At 47.3% G+C, this 22,034-nt stretch overlaps 1 protein-coding gene across 6 annotated transcripts in view; it reads left to right on the top strand.

Moving 5' to 3' along the window:
* DDAH2 (DDAH family member 2, ADMA-independent) overlaps positions 1-21,984 on the top strand; it is a 323,504-nt gene extending 301,520 nt beyond the window's left edge. For 4 of the 6 annotated variants that reach the window (XM_083493146.1, XM_083493145.1, XM_083493147.1 and 1 more), the window contains 6 exons: positions 4,673-4,981; positions 12,184-12,283; positions 14,025-14,098; positions 16,879-16,998; positions 18,472-18,615; positions 20,480-21,984. In XM_083493146.1, coding sequence (XP_083349272.1) covers positions 4,676-4,981; positions 12,184-12,283; positions 14,025-14,098; positions 16,879-16,998; positions 18,472-18,615; positions 20,480-20,596 — 861 coding nt within the window. In that variant the 5' untranslated portion in view covers positions 4,673-4,675 and the 3' untranslated portion in view covers positions 20,597-21,984. The other 2 variants (XM_083493148.1, XM_083493144.1) reach the window with 2 other exon arrangements.
* The last annotated feature ends 50 nt before the right edge of the window (positions 21,985-22,034 follow it).

The following is a 22,034-nucleotide window of genomic DNA, read 5'->3' as shown; positions in this document are numbered from 1 at the left end:
GGCCGACTCTGGGGTTGCGGCGCTCATCTCGCTTTATTGGCCGAGGGAGCCGGCGTACAGCTTCCGGGTCATGTGGCCAGCATGACTAAGCCACTTCTGGCAAACTAGAGCAGCGCACGGAAATGCCGTTTACCTTCCCGCCGGAGCGGTACCTATTTACCTACTTGCACTTTGACGTGCTTTTGAACTGCTAGGTTGGCAGGAGCAGGGACCGAGCAATGGGAGCTCACCCTGTCGCAGGGATTCGAACCGCCGACCTTCTGATCGGCAAGTCCTAGGCTCTGTGGTTTAACCCACAGTGCCACCCGTGTCCCTAGGGTAGGTGGTTGAAAACTCAATTGATGGGATGTGGAGGCACACATAACACACAGGAATGGATGGGTCAGTCTGTTTCGGGTTTGTATCAATCCACGTATAGGTCCACCCCATTTCTGCAACAGTTTGCAAATGTCAGTATGGAAAATCTGCAGGGGGGGGGGGAGTGTATTTAAATATTTTCACTCAAAACACACCTTTCTAAACAGATTTGATCCTAAAACACACATTTGGGTAACATGCCGGTATGTGCTGCAAAAGTCGGAGACGTGCAAAATCCAAAGGTTAGCAGCATTCCAATCTGGACTGTGGATCAGGTCAGTTTGTACTGGGATTTGCAAAGATCAGGCCCCTCATGCTCTGAAGTTTGCAAACCAAACTGGAGCGGCTCACGTTAACATTCCATGCCTGGCCTCAGACTCTGTGCTAACGCCGCCCGGGTCTTTGCAATCTGCGAAATGGATGGAACTGTTGCGGTTTGGGTCGTTTGCATAAATTGCAGCAAAGAGCTCTGCAGGCCACTGAAGTGGTGCCCCCTTGACCTATGGATATTTCTGCTCCGCCCCAGAGATGTCGTCTGGCAGCATCTGTGTACTTGGAACCATATTTCCGCAAGCCGTGTGCATGTCATAATGTACGCCTTGGTTTTGTGTGTGTGTGTGTGCTCTAAAGAATGCTGAAGAGTTCCAGATGTTGGGCTGTTCAGTGCTCAGCTCGTGACTGATTTGTGCAATGAGCAACAACAACAGCCCAGCGGCCAGTCCCAAACGCAGGGCATTGATTTGCTGATTGGCTTCCTTTTGGAAGCAATTACCTAATCAGCTTGGTGATGAGTGGAATCTATTATTGTCCTCTGGCGCTATTGATTGGCCTTTGGAAGACTGTTTGAAACCTCCCAGGAAGTCGGTAGCTGGTGGAACCTGAGAACCTTTGATCTGGGATCTACTTAACACACACACACACACACACACACACACACACACACACACTCCAATAGAAGGGCAGAGGGGGATGCAATCCTTAACTAGATTCCTAGCTTCATTTTCTGCACAGTCAGGAATGGGGCAATGGACACATTCCCCCCCCCCCCAGTCTTTGGGGAAGCCTGGGGTAATAGGTACCCCCCCATCCCCTTTCTGTGGGGTGACAGCTGCTTCTTTAGTGGTAGTCAAAGTGTGTGTGCACACACACACATGCAAGTGTCTCTGTTATATTCATAGCCCACCATTATCCCTTGGGTTCAGAGTGTCCCACAGCAATGTCATTAAACTCACATTTATCAACGCTGCCTACAGGATCACAAGATAAGGGGGGAGGGTTTGAAGGACAATGCTTTGGCCTGCAGAAGGTTATAGGTTGATCCCAAGCACCTCAAACAGTAGGCCATTGATATAGAATTGACTATTGTTGTTGTTTAGTCGTGTCCGACTCTTTGTGACCCCCTGGACCAGAGCACGCCAGGCACTCCTGTCTTCCACTGCCTCCCGCAGTTTGGTCAAACTCATGCTGGTAGCTTCGAGAACACAGTCCAACCATCTCGTCCTCTGTCATCCCCTTTTCCTTGTGCCCTCCATCTTTCCCAACATCAGGGTCTTTTCCAGGGAGTCTTCTTTCCTCATGAGGTGGCCAAAGTATTGGAGCCTCAGCTTCACGATCTGTCCTTCCAGTGAACACTCAGGGCTGATTTCCTTCAGAATGGATAGGTTTGATCTTCTTGCAGTTCATGAGACTCTCAAGAGTCTCCTCCAACACCATAATTCAAAAGCATCAATTCTTCGGCAATCAGCCTTCTTTATGGTCCAGCTCTCACTTCCATATATCGCTACTGGGAAAACCATAGCTTTAACTATATGGACCTTTGTTGGCAAGGTGATGTCTCTGCTTTTAAAGAATGGACTATAGGTAAAGGACCCCTGGATGGTTAAGTTCAGTCAAATCCAACTATGAGGTGCAGCGCTCATCTTGCTTTTCAGGCCAAGGGAGTTGGCCTTTGTCCGCAGGTAGTTTTCCAGGTCATGTGGCCAGCATGACTAAACCGCTTCTGGTGCAAGGAAGCCAGAGCGCACAGAAATGCCGTTTACCTTCCCGCCACAGCGGTATCTATTTATCTACTTGCACTGGCGTGCTTTTGAACTTCTAGGTAGGCAGGAGCTGGGACAGAGCAACGGGAGCTCACGCCGTCATGAGGATTCGAACTGCCAACCTTCTGATTAGCAAACCTAAGAGGTTCAGTGGTTTAAACCACAGCACCACCACATCCCCTAAGCATAGACTAATAACAGCAGACTAGAAGGGCCAGGGATCTGTCTCTGCGTACGAGAGGCTCCATCCGTATTGGCATTCTGCTGGCTTTTGAAGAGACACCTGTTTACGCTCGCACTCCCTCGATCTCTTGATCTGAACCTCCTGTTTTAATTGCTGTTTTGTTTTTAATCAGGACTGTCTTATTGCGTATTTTAATTAGGAATGCATTTTAATTATGAATGTTCCGACTTCCATGCTTGTGTATCTGCTGTTTGCACTTCACATACGGCTTAGAAGCCTATTTTGGCATTAAGTGGCATATCAATATTGTTGTTGTTATGAAGATAAGACTGCTTAGGGTTTGTGTTTGCGATTCCAGCACTTTTCTTCAGTTAACCAGAACATTTCCTTTGATAATAGGGTGTGTACATGGCTGGGTGTCTCTCACCACCCCAGCCCAGTTGTTGTTGTGTATGGCTGGATGTTTATATTTTGTTTTTACATTGTGCTGCCTTTGCTGTTTCCGCTCATCCTGGGACCCTTATAGTGAAGGGCAAGAGATCGAATGAATGATTGAATAGCTCAGAGGTGAATTATTTGGAAGAAAGGCTCACCTAAGACTAACCTAGTGAGTAGCCCTGGGCAATGTTGTGATACATTGCCCAGGACTGGTTTGAGGGGTAGAGCGCAATGGCACCTTCACCCAGGGCAGGGGTCTGCAACCTGCGGCTCCGGAGCCGCATGTGGCTCTTTTACATCTTTGCTGCGGCTCCGGGGCAGATACTAGTGAGGGGAGGAGGCGCATTGTGCGCCCCGACACTCCTCACTGTGGCGGGCGCTGTACTGGCTGTGATGTCACACGGGGGCGGTGCGTGCGTTAGTCACGCACCTTCCCGACGTCACCTTCCCGCCCGCTGTCAGATCGTGGCTCCAGAGATATATTTGTTTTAAATGTCACAATGGTTTTGCGGCTCCCAGTTGTTGTTTTTTCTTCGGAAACGGGTCCAAGTGGCTCTTTTTGTCTTAAAGGTTGCAGACCCCTGACCCAGGGGTATATTGCAAGTGAAACTGGGTCCCTCCACTGCCAGCACCCAGCATGCAGAGGGAGGAACAAGCTGCGTTGGCCCTGGCCTCGCAAGGCTTCAGCGTGAAACCACCACTGCAGCTTGTTCCTCCCTCCGCTTTTCAACATTGCAATGTGTCAGTAACAGTAAACAGGCAGCCCTGTTTAGGGAAGCTTGTAATGTTTAATAGACTATTGTATTATAATATTCTGTTGGAAGCCGCCCAGAGTGGCTGGGGAAACCCAGCCAGATGGGCGGGATATAAATAATGAATTATTATTACTATTATTATTATTATTATTATTATTATTATTATTATTATTATATCACGATGTTTGGCTGGCGATACATAGCGACGTTGAAAAGCTGATATCGACCAGCACTACTTCCAACCTTTGCCCCCTCACCACCACCATGGCACATGCTGGCGCCTGTTTGGCGGCCATCTTACGCCTTCAGAAACTGTATCCTAACATTTCCTGGGAAATACTGTTAACTGGACCCAACCACTCGTCCTAGAATGACAGGCACATTTGAGTCATGCAGAGCTGGGTATATACCCTGCTCCTCCCCTAAGAAAGCTCAGGGCATGGAGAGATCCCCCTTTATCATTGCAACACCCCTATGAGGTGGGTAGGCTCGAGACAGCATGACAGGTTTGGTGAGCTTTGTGACCGAGCAGGTATTTGAACCCAGAACTTCCTGACTTCCTGTCATGCTGACTCTCTGTGCAGTGGTTAGTGTGTTGGACTAGGACTTGGGAGACCAAGGTTCGATTCCCCACTGGGCCAGAAAGCTCACTGAGTGACCCTGGGCCAGTCACTGCCTCTCAGTTTAACCTACTTCACAGGGTTGTTGTGGAGATTCAGTGAGGAACGATATGAATGCAACAACAAAAATCCAAGCTCTGTTTCTTCTGGGCCTGAAGTGGTTCTCCCTCGTTCTCAGGAGCTGACCGGGGCAATTCATTGTATTGCCCCTCAGACTTGAGCAAGAGGGGCAGCTTGCCAACCAGCTCAACGGTTCACCTCTCTCTTCCTCCCTTCCAGACCATGGCCAGCATCTCTTCCTTTGGCAAGTATACGCACGCCATTGTCCGCTGCATCCCTTCCTCCTTCGGCACGGCAGAGACGGCGGCAGACGCGTCCGATGGCGGGGCTGAGCCTGTCGACCTGGCCAAGGCCCACCGGCAGTACGGCGTCTACACCGGCATCTTGCGCCAGAAGCTAGGGCTGCAGGTCATTGAGCTGGCTGCGGACGAGGGCCTCCCTTGCTCCACGCTGGTGGGGGACCTGGCCGTGATACAGGGAGACACCGCGCTGCTCACGCGGCCATGGGTGCCGTCACGGCGGGACGAGGTAAGCTGTTCATTTTGTTTGTGTTGAATCATCTTGCAAATAAACCTGCCAGGGTTGCCAGTCGTCTTGCGATCTCCGCTTTTTATTTGCCGGGCGCTATTTTTCTCCCGTTCCCCCCAAAACGTCCTCGCCTGGTTGCCCGGAGGCAGTTTTGAAGCACCCTAGGAAATGGCTATTTACTAACTTGGCAGTGAGCATTTACAGTGGATGTTTGTGTTGCGAACGTGATCCGTGCGGGATGCACGTTCGCAACCCGCAGCGTTCGCAACCCGTGTCTGTGCATGCACAGGTTGTAATTCAGTGCTTCTGCGCATGCGCAAAGCATGATTTAGTGCTTCGGCGCATGTGCGACCGCCGAAACCCGGAAGTAACCCGTTCTGGTACTTCCGGGTTTCGGCGGCCCGTTGTGGGATGTAAACACAGGAGCAGTCAATGACAACATTCCTAGAGTGTACATGTTAGAACATGAGGAGGGATGTCTGTCCAGCAAGCAGGTAAACTTCCTGGGGACGGACTTCCTCCACATGTGACCAGAGGTGGGTGTGGCCTCACCTGTGCAGGTAATGACAAAAGCACAGGGCAGGCAGCCACTCTCTTTCTCTGCCATCTTCCTTCGATGAGGAAACATCTAAGGATGCTCTCTTGGCTCCCAGCCAAGAGAGGAGATAAGGACTATCTTGCTACAAGATAGATTCTGAATGTATGTAACCTTTTTAAGCCTGTCTGCCTTCTAGGATCATATTGTGAACAGAACGTGAGTAAACTCTGTTATACTTTTATAAAGATTGTGTTGTGTCTTGTATTTTAAGAGGGAACAAAGGGGAAATTACCAGAGTAATTATTATAGAGGTTCTAGCGAACCTGTGCAAGCGTTACTGTTGTGAACTTAAAGGGGAATGTCTATAAACTCTGCTGATATTTTGGGAACTTGTTAGCACAAGTTGGATAAGGATATAATCCCACAATATATCCTCTCCTGCACCCCAGAACATTCCCACACCCGTAACCCGAAAAAACACAACCTGAAGCGTCTGTAACCTGAGGTATGACTGTACTAACTTCTAGGCCTTTGATGCCTGAGTATAAGCCCAGTCCTTGTGCCAGATTGCTACGGTTGGTTTTTATTTCTTTTTAAAATTTTAACAGGCCATTATTGAGGGTGTGACAAGGTCACGGGGATAAGTCGGGAGTGTTCTCAAAGTTTGTCATAGCATGCTTCCGTGAGGCGGCAAACGGCTGCCTTAAATACATTTGCCAGCCTCATGTGTGGGTGAGTCTTGCTCTTGAGTAAACATGCACAGCATTGCCCTCTTAAGGTTCCAGTCCTGTCCTAGTGGATTTGCTGCCTTCGAAAGGGTGGGGGCAGGGGAGAGCAGCCGGTCGCCAGCTAGCTGTTAGTTAAACCCTGTCAATCGCAGGTCCCATCTGTTCCTCTGTAGGAACCTCTGGGACTAATCCCACCCGTGTCCCCGGAGCGCTGAGGCAAGCCGCCTGGCCGGTTGCCTCAGCAGTTGGCATCGTGCCTCATTCCCACCCGCCCGGCCATCCGCCATTCTCATGACCCACCTCCCTGCTCCAGTGCAGTGTGCTGAATATAGAATGGTGTGTCCATACACACTCCACCCAAGCCCTGGAGAATATTTGGCACCTCTTAAAGGGTCCACATTTCCTTGCCTCTCTCTGCTAATTACTGTCAGACAGAAGTTGATTCATTCTCTCTCTCTCTCTCTCTCTCTCTCTCTCTCTCCTTCTCTCTCTCTCTTGTGTTTTTCTTCTTATGCTTTTAGTTAAAATAAATATAAGTGTTTGGGGGTACCTTCACCCATGAACTCCCTGTCTAACTGTTGCTTCTGTGCCATATGCTGCCATCTTTATTTTGTTTCTGTTTTTTTAAAAACAACAACCTCCTAGCAACTCATTTGCTGTGTCTCTGAGCATGCATGGAATGCCTTCCCCACCCCCCACCCCTCAGCGGAACAGAGTTGGCCTTTTGAAACCCTTTGAAAAGGGCTTCGGAGCATTCACAGAACGCCTTTCTGCAGCTTAAATAAAAGGAACGTGAAAAGTACTGAGTTTCCCTTGGAGCAAGCTTAAAAAAGGCTCTTGGGCAAGTTGGAAATTATCGAAGCAAAGGCACCACAAGAGATCCAGTTGGCTGACCACTCTGTACACACATTATCATGTTGACACAGTGTTGGCTTGGCCCAAGACATTTCGCTGCCCGAGGCAATTTAGCAAATGGCTTCTCTTCTTTCTCCCCCTCTCCCCTCATGCCCTGTCCGTCAAATCGAGGTGCAAAGTAGTCAGGGAGTTATTTTGTCAGGGAGTTCTGTAAGTACCTCTGGGAGTCAAAATGCAATAATTAAAAATGATATCTACCCTTTCATGACACCCCAAACCAGCTGCCAGAGTTAATAATAATAATTTATTAGTTATACCCCACCCATTTGGCTGGGTTTCCACAGCCACTCTGGGAGGCTTCCAAAAGAATCTTAAAATACAATAGTCTATTAAACATTAAAAGCTTCCCTAAACAGGGCTGCCTTCAGATGTCTTCTAAAAGTATGGTAGTTGTTTTTCTCTTTGACATCTGATGGGAGGGCGTTCCACAGGGCGGGTGCCACTACCGAGAAGGCCCTCTGCCTGGTTCCCTGCAACCTCACTTCTCTTAGCAAGGGAACTGCCAGAAGGCCCTCGGCGCTAGACCTCAGTGTCTGGGCAGAACAATGGGGGTGGAGACGCTCCTTCAGGTATACTGGACCGAGGCCGTTTAGGGCTTCAAAGGTCAGCACCAACACTTAGCCACCTCCCTCTGCCTAATGGTAGGGATGGCACCTAACATGTGCCTTTTACTTTTTGTACGTAAAGAAGGAGGTTCATGTTGGTAGATGTAATGCTGGGGAGCCCAGTCAATGTTTTATGTGTGCTCCAGTTCACCGGGTCTTCCAGTTCAGGGGTTGCACAAAGCTTTAGAGGCCAGCTCCTGGGGTACTTGAGGAGATAGATTTTGGCGGGCTTTTCCTATGCTTAGTATTTGTTTGAGTTTGTTCTAAGTGTAGTGTTTTGGTCACCTCCTTTGTACAAAGGGTACATCTTACAGCGGTGGGATCCTGTGCAAACCTGGCAAAATAGGCACACATGCAGTCATAGTGTGCTGGGCCCAGGGGTAACCCGTGAAACGCGGTCCAGACTCTGAAGGTTCCACTAGGAGTCAGTCCGACAGGGCCAAGACAGGAAACCAGGCAAGGACGGGTACAGGATCTCTGGCATACAGCAATGTTGCTCCCGCAACCTGGGACGGGGTCCGACAGCCTTTTATCTTTGCCGGGGTAGCGGCCGGTCCTGATCCCCCGGCGACTCACCTCTCTGCTTCGCCCGAAGGCGAGCACTCCTCCTGCGAGTACTCAGGTCTCTCCTTCCCTCAGACCTTAGTCTCTGCAGCTGGGGAGACGTCGGAGGGTTACTAGACCCAGGGGCCGCCTCAGCCTCCCCTGATCAAGCCGGTAGTGGAGCAGCTGTAAGTGATGGCCCAGCTGAAGGCAACGAGGTCATCCCCGCATCTGGAGCCAGGGCAGGATCAGGCCCCTGACTCGGCCCAGCTGGTGTTTGTTGCAGGGGCACCTGTGCAGACTGGGACTCTTCAGGATCAGACCCCAGACTTGGTTCAGATGATGCCTGAGGCAAAGGATCCGCTGCAGACTGAGACTCCTCTGGTTCCAAGTCCAAGCCTGAGTCCCAGGCCATCACACATAGAATCATAGAATTGTAGAGTTGCAAAGGGACCCCAAGGGTCATCTAGCCTAACCCTCTGCAATGCAGGAATCTCAGCTAAAGCATTTAGGACTGTCATTGCATATCTGTGTAAGATGCAACTTTTTTAAAAAAAAATATTTTTATTGGTTTTTAATTATAAAACATACCACACAATTTATCACAAATACATTCTTATTGGACTTCCATCAGCACCTCTGATAATCCTGTCTTAATCACTTCTTACGCATTTCCTAACTTAATATTGCCTTTACATTCTTAACATATCACGTCTCCTCCTCCATTTTTGCAATATTTCTAATATTATTCCTCACAGAACTTGCAACTTTTTGCATTAAGCAGCCCTCAGTCTTTGTTTCTGAAGTTTATTATTATTATTATTATTATTATTATTATTATTATTATTATTATTATTATTATTTCACATTTATTTGTCACACTCAATAAAATGTCTAAAATTGACTTAAAATGATCAAAAACATGCATAGCTTAAAACATCAAAGAGAATAAAGCAACGTTATTTAAGGGCTCGCCCTGCAGTTTTTATAAAAAGCACACATCCTTCTATTAATTCCTTTTGTTCTCTCTTTTTTAAAAGCTGCCAGTAATAGGTGAACTATGGCACGGAGGGTGAAAAAATGTAAATAGACTGTCAAGCTAAGAACGAGAATGCGGAAGTATCCTGAGGTTATAAGAGTCTGTAAAATAGGAAGAAGTCCAAAGCAAAAACTCATAATTTGATGAAAGGGAAATCTTTGCTGTGGTCAAAACCCGATAGTACATTCCGTTGTTGACTTCAATTAATTAAATTGAAATCTTGGTCTGTGTGTGAGAGAGAGGCCTGTGAATCATCTGTGAAATAAGCCTGGCCCAGAAGTGTCTGTGGAATGAAAATGAAACAAAAGGTCATGCAGATTTTCTGGGGCCGCTCTGGCCCCACACTCCCCTTATATAACCAGGGCTTGAATTAAACTCTGCTATAAACCCGCGTGCCAGATCACAGTTTGGGCTTTCTGGCAATTCTTGTCCTGAGGATACCTGCCTGTCTGGAATTCTATGCAGAATTGTGTTCTTATATAGCGAGGAGGACCCCTGTCAGTCAGAAAATATTTCCACGCCATCTTGGAAAAGGAAAAGGAGAAGCCGAGGAAATCAGTACCCTTCTCTGTCCTTTTTACCTTTTTCAAGAAGCTGTTTGGCACCTGCTCTAGCTTGGGGGAAACTTTTCCAGCCCAAGGGTGGCTCAGTCTCCGCAGGTCGCCTGCCAGCGGTGGGGAGGATGAAAGGCAAAAGCAGGCCAAGCCATGGATGCGAATTTTATGTCGTGCAGTCGGCTACATTCCAGATCTTCAGAAGCCTGTGGTTCTACACACATCTGCGCTCTCCCCTTTCCATCCTTCATCCGGTACTGAGTTGAATAGGATCCAGAATGCAGCTGTCTGATTGGTCCTAGAACAATAGGATTCAGAATGCAGCAGTCTGATTGGTCCACAGGAGCCACCCAATCCAGCTCCAGGTGGAAGTGAATCCACAATCTGATTGGCCTACAGGTGATTGGCCAATCACGTGGGGCCCATTGTGTAAATAATGTATATAAAGCAGACATTCTGGGGGAACGTCCATTCCTCCTCACCACTATGAGTTGAATAAAGAGCATGAAATCCACTCTCGACTCCGAGTATATTTCAAAGATGTATTCTAACCAGCCCCCCACCCAATTTTACTGGAAGAGGATATGGAGTGGGGCTTGTAGGGAGATGGTGGTCCTAAGGGGCAGAGAGAAGAGACCGTAAGGCCGCATTCGGGTTCTGTGGTTCCCCCACCCCATCTCTACTTGCTGACTTTGCCTGCTTGGGCAACATCAATTGCCTGACGTTGGACTGCCTGCGGGGTTGAGCTAAATGACCCTCCAGGTCCCTTCCAATGCTAGGATGCAAACTGATTGCATGTGGCTGTTAGGATATTTCCGTTCCACCTTAAAAGCGAGCAGGATGTTTGTGTCACAGCCTGCGTATTTCCTGTTTTCACAGGATGTTTCTGTTGTGTCTCTGCTTTCGTTCTCTCTGTCTGGAGACACTGAAGCAGGCAGTCATGTCTTTCTTTGTTCTGATCAACGCTGAATAAAACTTGTAAATAATGCTCTCCTGAGTGCAACTTTTGGCTGTGCATTATCTGCTGATAGAGAGTGTGCATCGGCTCTAGAATGTGGCAGGCTATTTTCTGGAGCTCATGTCACTAATTGCTGATACTGCGTGCCTACGGGAGGTCGATGGATCATCCGGCAGCCGGCTTGGGGGCCATGATGGACTTTATCTCCCTGGCAGTATCCCAACAGTGGCTTCCTCAAAGAGAGCTGCAACAGCCAGGTGTGTTTGTGTTTGTGTGTGATTTTTATTAAATTTTCTGTTTTACAATTTAGAATATTCATTTAAACAACCTTAAAATGTCAGTGACTTCCTTTCTTCTCTTTCCATGGTTCATTCATAGATCCCTGCATATTTTACATAAACGGAACCATTCAGTGTTCCATTATTACATCCATCAAAACTTATTTACGCTGTTGAATTTATCTTAATGCTGCCAACGTTTTCAAGTGTGCACAGGGAGATCTTGGGGCAGGCCACTGTGGGGAGTGGTTTATGGAGGGTTGCATATAGCGTCCATTTTGTGGCCCCTGGGGCCTGTCTGACAGTGATACGGCAACGTTTGATGGGAGCCAATAATAATAATAATAATAATAATAATAATAATAATAATAATAATAATAATAATTACTTATACCCCACTCATCTGGCCGTGTTTCCCCAGCCATGTTGGGCTGCTCCCAACAGAATTAAAAGCACAATAAAACACAAAATATTAAAAACTTCCCTAAATAGGGTTGCCTTCAGATGTCTCCTAAAAGTCAGATACAGTGGTACCTTGGGTTACAGACACTTCAGGTTACAGACGCTTCAGGTTACAGATTCCGCTAACCCAGAAATAGTACCTTGGGTTAAGAACATTGCTTCAGGATGAGAACAGAAATGGTGTGGCGGTGGCGTGGCGGCAGCATGAGACCCCATTAGCTAAAGTGGTACCTCAGGTTAAGAACAGTTTCAGGTTAAGAACGGACCTCCAGAACGAATTAAGTTCTTAACCCGAGGTACCACTGTAGTTGTTTATTTCCTTGACATCTGATGGGAGGGAGTTCCACAGGGCAGGTGCCACCACCGAGAAGGCCCTCTGCCTGCTTCCCTGTAACCTCGCTTCTCGCAGGGAGGGAACTGCCAGAAGGCCCTCGGAGGAGGACCTCAGTGTCCGGGCTGAACGATGGGGGTGGAGATGCGCCTTCAGGTATACTGTGTTGAGAGTTGCATGAAGAGGTGTTAAGGAAAGGGGATGCGCTAGAAAATGTCTGATCTCTTCCTCTATCCCTGCTGCTTTCCCAGATCAGCAGCGTCAAGAAGGTCTTGGAGGAGCTCAAACTGCGAGTGGTGGAGGTTACAGATGAAGGCGCCACCTTGGATGGGAGCGATGTCCTGTTCACAGGTAAATGACTCCTCTGTCGCTGAGGATTGTGGCCCTTATCTCAGGAGCGGGGAGGTCCAGAAGATGGAGGGAACTTTGCATTTGGGTTAACCTGATAAAATGGGAATTTGAAAGTACACCACGGGGTTTTTGTTTCTTTGTTCTGCGGTAAGGGTGACTAAGCCTTCGAAACCTCTTTTCATAGTGGAAGTGCCATGTAAATGATGATGGTAGCGCTGAGGGCGGTGGAGAACTTGATGAGATTCTGTTGAGGGTTTCCCCCCACCCCTGGTGGCGCGCCCAGGCTTCGCGGACCTGTCCGCAAGCAGCGGGAGCGCTCCCGCGGCTTGCAGAGAGCTGCCTGTTTGGGGGCTGGGGTCGGGGGAAGCTCGACCTTCCCCCGCCCCAGCCCCGCGCCTGGGGGGGAAATAATTTTTTTCCCTTTATTCCCCCCCAAAAAAACTGGGTGCGCCCTATGGTCCGGTGCGCCCTATGGTGCGAAAAATACGGTAGTTTCTGTTCTAATAAAACACACACACACACACAACACTCAAAGCTGCCTGGAAGTCATAGACACCGGCCTGAAAACCCTGTGCCCTCCAATCCCACATGTCTGCAGGTGGGCATTCACGGAGGGAGGGAGGGAGCTGCACTTAATGCATGCTCAGAGGCACTCTTGCCAGTACGGATCTGTATGTTCCAGGACTGCCTCTTGCTATTTGTAAATGCATTTTAGGGCAGAAACCTGGTGCAAATGAAGCCCTCTCTCCTCTCCACATACATTCCTTTTTTTTGAGATGATCTTTATTGAATTTTTAGTTACATACTATACATACACATACATTATGTTTCATATTTGTTCTTACTCGACCGAGCTGACTTCCCTCCTTCCTCCTTCCGGCTTTTTTATGTCTTCTTTAACTTTTCGCATTGTCTTTGTCCATTTTATATAAAAAAAATTCCTTCCAATAGCACCTTAAAGACCAACTAAGTTAGTTCTTGGTATGAGCTTTCGTGTGCATGCACACTTCTTCAGATACACAGTGTGCAGTGTGCATGCACACGAAAGCTCATACCAAGAACTAACTTAGTTGGTCTTTAAGGTGCTATTGGAAGGAATTTTTTTTATTTTGACTATGGCAGACCAACACGGCTACCTATCTACTACTGGATCCATTTTATATATAATTGTTCTTCAATTTTTTTCCTTAAAATGTCTGTAAACAAATAAATCTTTCTATATATACAATTCTTGTTGCCTGTCTATATTCATTTACAAATATTGTTCAACAATAGTCCTAATATGCATTTTTAATTCATTTTGATATTATTATCCAATAAATTTCTTGTGTATCTCTGTTACGAGGTTTATTTTAGTTCTACTGGTTTCCCTATTTCACATTGTCTTCTCTATATATAACATAAATTTCCCTCATTCTTTTTTATACGTTTCGTCACCCTGATGTTGAATTTTTGCTGTTAGTTTGGCTTTTTCTGCATATTCCATAACCTTGTACTGCCACTCTTCTATTGTAGGCAATTTTTGCTGTTTCCACACCTGAGCCAGCAATAACCTTGCTGCTGCGCTTGCCCTTTCCACATACCTTCCATGATTGTAGCTTTAAGGCAGCAGTTGTAGTCAGATCTGAGTTGGAAAGAGATAAACCATCGTTGTTATTCAGGTCTGGGGAGAGCTAATGCTCAGGAATCTGACTTATTGCCGGTTCTGGTATTCTCCATCCTCTTAATGCCTTTTTTACAGGTAGAGAGTTCTTCGTGGGCATTTCCAAGTGGACTAATCACAGAGGAGCAGAGATGGTTGCAGATGCTTTCAGGGTGAGCTGGAATCTGGGAACTAAACCTTTGCTACCTCCCTGCCCAAAACCTGCACAGTTGTGGTTCCTAGCTATTCACAGAATCATAGAATCATAGAGTTGGAAGAGACCACAAGGGCCATTGAGTCCAACCCCCTGCCAAGCAGGAAACACCATCAGAGCACTCCTGACATATGGTTGTCAAGCCTCTGCTTAAAGACCTCCAAAGAAGGAGACTCCACCACACTCCTTGGCAGCAAATTCCACTGTCAAACAGCTCTTACTGTCAGGAAGTTCTTCCTAATGTTTAGGTGGAATCTTCTTTCTTGTAGTTTGGATCCATTGCTCCGTGTCCGCTTCTCTGGAGCAGCCGAAAACAACCTTTCTCCCTCCTCTATGTGACATCCTTTTATATATTTGAACATGGCTATCATATCACCCCTTAACCTCCTCTTCTCCAATTCATTTCTTGCTATTCTGCTTCTGCTTCCCACCCCTGTTCTAAGGTGTACAGCAGCCTTGCATTTAAGCAGTAGCCTGGTACCCGTAGGTGACAAGGATATTGCCTGCAGGCGAGTGCCTGCAGTTCTGTGCAACTGCTTGAGCAAACTGCTGCAGGAGGGCTGGAACTTTCTGCCCCTCCTCTGCCAGCCCCTAGCAGACTAGTAAACATTTTTGCGGCCTTATTCACAAGTCTGGCACATGTTCATCTGCTGGACACCCCCCCAGCGCTCCGCATGAATAGATGGAGTGCCCTGGAAATATAACCAGTACAGTGGTACCTTGGATTACAGACACTTCAGGTCATGCATTTCCGGGTTGCGCACCACGCCAAACCCAGAAGTACCAGAATGGGTCACTTCTGGGTTTCGGTGCTCGCGCATGCGCAGAATAATAATAATAATAATAATAGTAAAGGTAAAGGGACCCCTGACCATTAGGTCCAGTCGTGACTGACTCTGGGGTTGCGGCGCTCATCTCGCTTTATTGGCCGAGGGAGCCAGCACACAGCTTCTGGGTCATGTGGCCAGCATGACTAAGCCGCTTCTGGCGAACCAGAGCAGCGCATGGAAACGCCATTTACCTTCCCACCGGAGCAGTACCTATTTAGCTACTTGCACTTTGAAGTGCTTTTGAACTGCTAGGTTGGCAGGAGCAGGGACCGAGCAACAGGAGCTCACCCCGTCACAGGGATTCAAACCGCTGACCTTCTGATCGACAAGTCCTAGGCTCTGTGGTTTAACCCACAGCGCCACCTGCGTCTAATAATAATAATAATAATAATAATAATAATATTTATTTATATCCCACCCTCCCCAGCTGAAGCCGGGCTCAGAGCGGCTAACAACAGTAAAAATAACACAGTTTACATAAAATCACAATCAAGCACCAAATCGCGACCTGCGCAGACACGGCACTGCGGGTTGCGAATGTGCCACCCACACGGATCACGTTCGCAACCCGAGGTTCCATTGTAGTCACCTGTGGTGGCACATTAAAGGGAAGATTGATAATCTGTCTTTCAAGGCCGCTGCTGAGCCAACTTCTACTGAGAACTCTCACGTTGAAAACAATTCAAGAAATGAACAGAGACTTCTTTGCTCCCAACTGCTTAACCTTTCCACTGCTTCCTCAGCTGTTTTCCCTTGCTCCACGTCCCAATGTGACCCACATATCATAGCCACACCCAGAGAATGTGTGACACCCTTGAATCTCTGATGAACAGTTCCTAACCATATCCTTGTCCTCATCTTGGGACTCTTCCTTAACCCACTGAAAAAGCAACTATTGGCTGGTGGTAGATGGGGGGGGGTCTGCATTTCTTTCTAATTTGTATTTGTGCATTTGTATGAAACATGCTCCCCCATGTTGTGAAAGGGAGACTATCAAAATATAAATATTTTTCAGCAGCTCACAGCCATATAATTAGTCTCACCATGTGTGATCCTCAGGTATAAAAGGAAAGCCCCAAATGAGGCGTTGTTGTTGTTGTTGTATTTGTTGTTTGTTGTTATATTTGTTGTTTGTTGATATATTTTATGGTTATATTTGTACAGAGTGGGTTGCCCCAGCCACTCTGGGTGGCTTCCATCAGATATATGGTGGAACGCCCTCCCACCAGATGTCAAAGAGAAAAACAACTACCAGACTTTTAGAAGACATCTGAAGGCAGCCCTGTTTAGGGAAGCTTTTAATGTTTAATAGGTTATTGTATTTTAATATTCTGTTGGAAGGCACCCAGAGTGGCTGGGTTTCCCCAGATGGGCGGGGTATAAATAATGAATTATATTATTATTATTATTATTATTATTATTTATTTATTTACTATAACATAATAAAGCATCAAACATTACCAACTTCCCCATACAGGGCTGCCTTCAGATGTCTCCTTAAAGTTGTATAGTAGTTCTATATAGTTGTATCTCCTTGACATCTGATGGGAGGGCGTTCCACAGGGCGGGCGCCACTACCGAGAAGGCCCTGTGCCTGGTTCCCTGTAACTTGGCTTCTCGCAGGGAGGGAACCGCCAGAAGGTCCTCTGTGCTGGACCTCCATGTCTGGGCAGAACAACAGGGGTAGAGACACTCCTTCAGGTGTACAAGACAGAGGTCATTTAAGGCTTTACTTGCAGGGGAAAGATCACCTCATCGGCAGTTCCCTTGTTAGAAACTTGTGTGGAGCCTCCCGCTGGTTTCTCACCCCTGCCCTTTTCAGTCCTGTATGGGGAAAGAATGGGTGGAGCTCTTGGTTGCAACTGTGTGGCATGGACGTCTGGAAGTCTTACGGAATGTCTCTGTGCAGGATTTTGCGGTTTCGACTGTTCCTGTCTCGGGTACGTTGCACCTCCGCAGCTTCTGCAGCATGGCTGGCTCTGAAACGGTTGTCATTGGCAGCAGCGACGTGGCCAAGAAAGCCATGAAGGTAACGTCCACAACCTCCCAGGGGGCCTCTCCTGAGAAAGAGCCGCAAGGCAGGAGTGGAGAGCTCTGTTACGCTCAGTTCCTTTGGGACATCTGATTGGCCCAGTTCCTTTGGGACATCTGATTGGCCACTGTGAGAATAGGATGCTGGATTAGGTGGGCTACTTGGGTCCACCTCCTCTCCACTCCCAAGAGCCAGTGTGGTGTAGTGGTTAAGAGCGGTGGACTCGTAATCTGGTGAACTGGGTTAGCTTCCCTGCTCCTCCACATGCAGCTGCTGGGTGACCTTGGGCCAGTCACACTTCTCTGAAGTCTCTCAGCCCCACTCACCTCACAGGGTGTTTGTTGTGGGTGGGTGGGGGGGAGGAAAGGAGACTGCTAGCCGCTTTGAGACGCCTCAGGGTAGTGATAAAGCGGGATATCAAATCCAAACTCTTCTTCTTCAAGAAAGCCTTTATCCCTTATGAATGCCTTATGAGACTTGCTCCTTCACACACCCCAAATACCAGAAGCCGCACCCCACAGAAAGTTGAAGCAGGGCCTTCTGCGTAGCTGCCCCTGTTCTGTGGAGATGTGACTGGTGCCTGCTATCTGTGCTCTTCCTGAAACCACATTATTGGGGTGACCAGCTCTTCTGGTTAGCAGAAGAGATGTCTGCTTCCCCCTCCACCCGATGACCTTTATTAGTTTTTACTATACATAAACATATTACATTACATTTTACATTTGTACTTGCTCCTGAGAGCTTACTTCCCTCTTTCCTTCTTCTGGCTTTTTTATATCTAAAAATTTTCACATTGTCTTTGTTTATTTTACATATTGTTGTTCTTCTTCCATCTTTTTCCACAAAGTTTGTATACAAATAAATCTTTCTATGTATACAAATCTTGTTGTTCATATTCATTTACAAATACTGTTGATTATCTTAATTATATTTTACATTTTAGTTCACATGTCATTAATGTCTAAGACAGTTTCTTTTTATTTTCCCATTATGAGTTTTAATTCCATTCTACTGGTTTCACTATTCCATCCTGTCGCTATACGACATAAATTTATCCCATTCTTTTTGAAACGTTTCATTGCCCTGTTGTCAAATTTTCCCTGTTAGTTTGGCCATTTCTGCATATTCCATAACCTTATACTGCCACTCTTCTACTGTCGGCAATTGTTGCTGTTTCCACACCTGAGCCAGCAGTAACCTCGCTGCTGTTGTTGCGTATAAAAACAATTTCTGGTCCTTCTTATCAATATCCTCTCCCACCATTCCCAACAAGAATGCCTCTGGTTTTTTTCAGAAACGTCTCTGCTTTCAGAAGAGGTCTCTGCTCTGGGTGTTTGTGGTGTTTTTAGAACTTATCTTTCTTGGTTTTGATGTTGGTCAGTTGCCTTGGGGCTCATGTGAAGGCCTACTCCCCAATCCCTCTGTTAATGAACTTCTCCCTTCTCTTCCCATCGCCCTCTTTTGTTGAAGACCATGGAACAATTGACCGATCACCACTATGAAACACTGACGGTGCCGGATGACCCGGCTGCAAATTGCATCTATGCACGGCTTGGTCAGAAGAGCAGTGTGCTTCTGCATCGCAGTGCTGAGGAATATCCTAACAGCATACAAGTAAGGGGGAAGAGTGCTTTACCTGGTGGGTGGGGGGGGGAGGGTTAAGTTTATATCCCTGGACCAGGTGTGGAGGCTGCAAGGAGGAGGAGGAGGAAGAAGAAGAAGAAGAGGAGGAGGATTGCATCTAGGAATAATAATAATGATGATGATGATGATAATGATAATAATAATGATGATGATGATGATAATAATAATAATAATAATAATAATAATAATAATAATAAATAATGTGCCACTTAGGGACGCTGGTGGCACTGTGGGTTAAACCACAGAGCCTAGGACTAGCCGATCAGAAGGTCGATGGTTCGAATCCCCATGACGGGGTGAGCTCCTGTTGCTCGGTCCCTGCTCCTGCCAACCTAGCAGTTCGAAAGCACTTCAGAATGCAAGTAGATAAATAGCTAGCGCTCCAGCGGAAAGGTAAATGGCATTTCCGTGTGCTGCTCTAGTTCGCCAGAAGCAGCTTAGTCATGCTGGCCACATGACCCGGAAGCTGTACACCGGCTCCCTCGGCCAATAAAGCAAGATGAGCACCGCAACCCCAGAGTCGGCCACGACTGGACCTAATGGTCAGGGGTCCCTTTACCTTTAATGTGCCACTTACTTGCCAAAATGGCATCTAAATAGCTTGCAAGGTTAAAATCCATACCTAATTAAAATACTCAACAAAGCAATTCCATCTCAAAGTATTAAAAGCGTAAACCCTAGCCGGTTAAAAAATGCATAACAATTAAAGCAATACAGTTGTACCTCGGAAGTCGAACGGAATCCGTTCCAGGAGTCCGTTCAACTTCCGAAACATTTGGAAACCAAGGCGCGGCTTCTGATTGGTTTCCACTTGCGCAGGCACGCCGGAAACAATAGCAGAAGCCGCGCCAGACGTTTGGCTTCCAAAAAACAACACCACCACCACACCATTCAAAAACCAAAACACTCACTTCTGGTTTTTGATTATTTGGGAGCTGGAATGTTCAACTCCCAAGGCATTTGGGAGCCGAGGTATGACTGTACGTACCGTATTTTTCGCTCCATAAGATGCACCTAGTTTTTAGAGGAGGAAAACAAGGGGGGAGGAATATTCTGAACGAAACAGTGAATGTATGATTTTTGAGGTTCATGCTGTGACCACAGACACGATATGTGATTTGATGGTGAGTTTGGGGTAGCCCAATGCAAAAATCCTGAGGATCCATGTGGATCCATGCTTTGTAACCACATTTTTGCGCCACTGCGGCCCCACAATACAGTGGATGCACTTTTTGTGTGTGTGCAGACTGTAGCCATGGACATGCTATGTGATCTGATGGTGAATTTGGGGTGACCCAATGCAAAAATCCCGAGGATCCATGTGCTTTTACCTCCTTTATCGCCTCCTTTATCGCTAGTGTCCCTTATCTTCCTCCTAACCGCTTGCCGATCAGCTGCTCAGCGGCTTCATTTCAACACCCCCTTTCCTCTTTTTTAAAAAAGAAAAAAGCACAATCTGCTTTTCGCCCCTGGGCAATTCGGCTCCAGGGACCACGCATTCGCTCCATAAGACTCACAGACTTTCCCCCTTACTTTTTAGGAGGAAAAAGGTGCGTCTTATGGAGCGAAAAATACGGTATTCATGCCAATCCTTTTTGGGGCAGAATTTGAGACTCCGTAATGGCCAGCTCAAAGGCTGCCACAAAAGAATGGTGGCTCATGCGTTGACCTTTGAGCATGGCCTTTTGCAAGCTTTGCAGCCATTTTGTGTGCTCTGTCTCCCCGCACAAAACCGCCTGCCTTTTCACAAGCTTCAGGTGTGTCTTGGTCACTGCAGGGACGGAGATAGCTTTGGGAAGAGGTCTAACCGGTTTCTCTCTGCCTCCTCTCACAGCCCTTCCAGAAGCTTCCGGACTACACCCTCATCCCTGCGGCTTGCACTGAGGTGGCCAAACTTGGTGGGACTCTCAGTTCCTGCTCTCTTCTCATCAACAAGAAGCTGGAGATCTAGTGCCTATCGAACCCCACAATAAAATGCAGGTTCTTGCATTCCCTCGAGAGGAACCCCATCTCTTGGTTCCTTTGGGCAGCCACCCCGCTTTCTCTCCCCTTAGCTTCCTTGTGAGGCAAGGACACCTCCAAACACGCTAATTTGACCGGCCTTAAATCTCACAGTTTCTCTCTTTTATTTACATTGGATCTTCGCTTCCACGGAGCCACACGAGTCTCTTTTTATCTCCTGTCTTCTACAGTGTACACTTTACGAATACATTTTTTTTTTTACCCCAGAGTAGATAGGTGCTCAACTTTGCTCCTAGTGCTGAAGAAAAAGCCATCAGCGGGAAACTTGACGTTCTAGCTCTTCAATTAATGATCGCTCTTTTTTTTTAGTGAGGTTCCCTCAAGTTTCTTAGCCCGTTATGGACCGTTAAAAAGAGCAGCACTGCTCTCCCTTCATCGCTGAGGGGGACGTGTTATGAAACTGGGTGCTGAGAGACATTGGTGGGCAGCCATCTTGGAAGGTGCTTAAGGGATGTGTCCATTGTGAGGACTAGACCCAAGATGGTGGCCATTTCTCTTTCATAGCCGCCATGTTGGAAGAACTGTTGAGCAGGAGACATGGGCAGGTGGGACATAAGTGGCTTTCAACGTGTTTGAGGTGATCCAAGTGCTACAGAACTTGGCAACTCCATTACGATGGATGGTTGGTGGACTAGGGGGTCTCCTGTTCAGTTTTGAATCTCAACACCTGATGATTCGTGTCAGATGTAGGAAGGTGTCCCTAGAGCCACTCCACTTGCCCTGCATGAGACTCAATAACTAGAATGAGAATGTTGTTGGACTACATCTCCCATCATGCTTGACCATTGGCCATGCTGGCAGGGGCTGATGGGAGTTGGAGTCCAACAAGTTCCACAGGTTCAACCATCCCTGATCTGGAATGACCTCTGGAATGACTTTCCTTCTGTGACTGCTTGGCCTGCCACATCCATCTCTTATGGTGCTGCAGTTTGGGGACTGGGAGTTCAGAATCAGACCCCCCACACTCCCCAAACTCAAAAACAATGGCTTCCCCCACTGCCACCCTCAACAGATAACCTCTCTGCATATCCGCAAGGCCGGCGCAGCCACAGAGGAGCAGCTAGATTAAGACAACGGGTTGGCAAGGAGCTCTGCTTCCTTCCGAGCGGCGCTGTTGTATGTGTTTTGTGTAACGTAGTTAGGGGGCAGGAGTGGGGTGGGGGTCATAGGAATGTTCTTGAAATCTGTAGAGGGAGCGCCCTCTGTTGGGGGGAGTTAGGCGTATTGACGGATGTAGGACTTTAGATTCACTCCCTGCCTCTTTAACCCCTTGTGGAATCAATTTAAACAATTAATAATAAAAAGAGATTGAACCAAGTCACCGTCTTGATGAGTCTTTTTTGCTTTTGCTGCGGGGCAGGTGGGGA

The sequence above is a fragment of the Podarcis liolepis genome (assembly GCF_965112155.1).
Source record: "Podarcis liolepis genome assembly, chromosome: 2".
In the NCBI taxonomy this organism is placed as follows: domain Eukaryota; kingdom Metazoa; phylum Chordata; class Lepidosauria; order Squamata; family Lacertidae; genus Podarcis; species Podarcis liolepis.
This window is presented reverse-complemented; position numbering and strand designations above follow the sequence as displayed.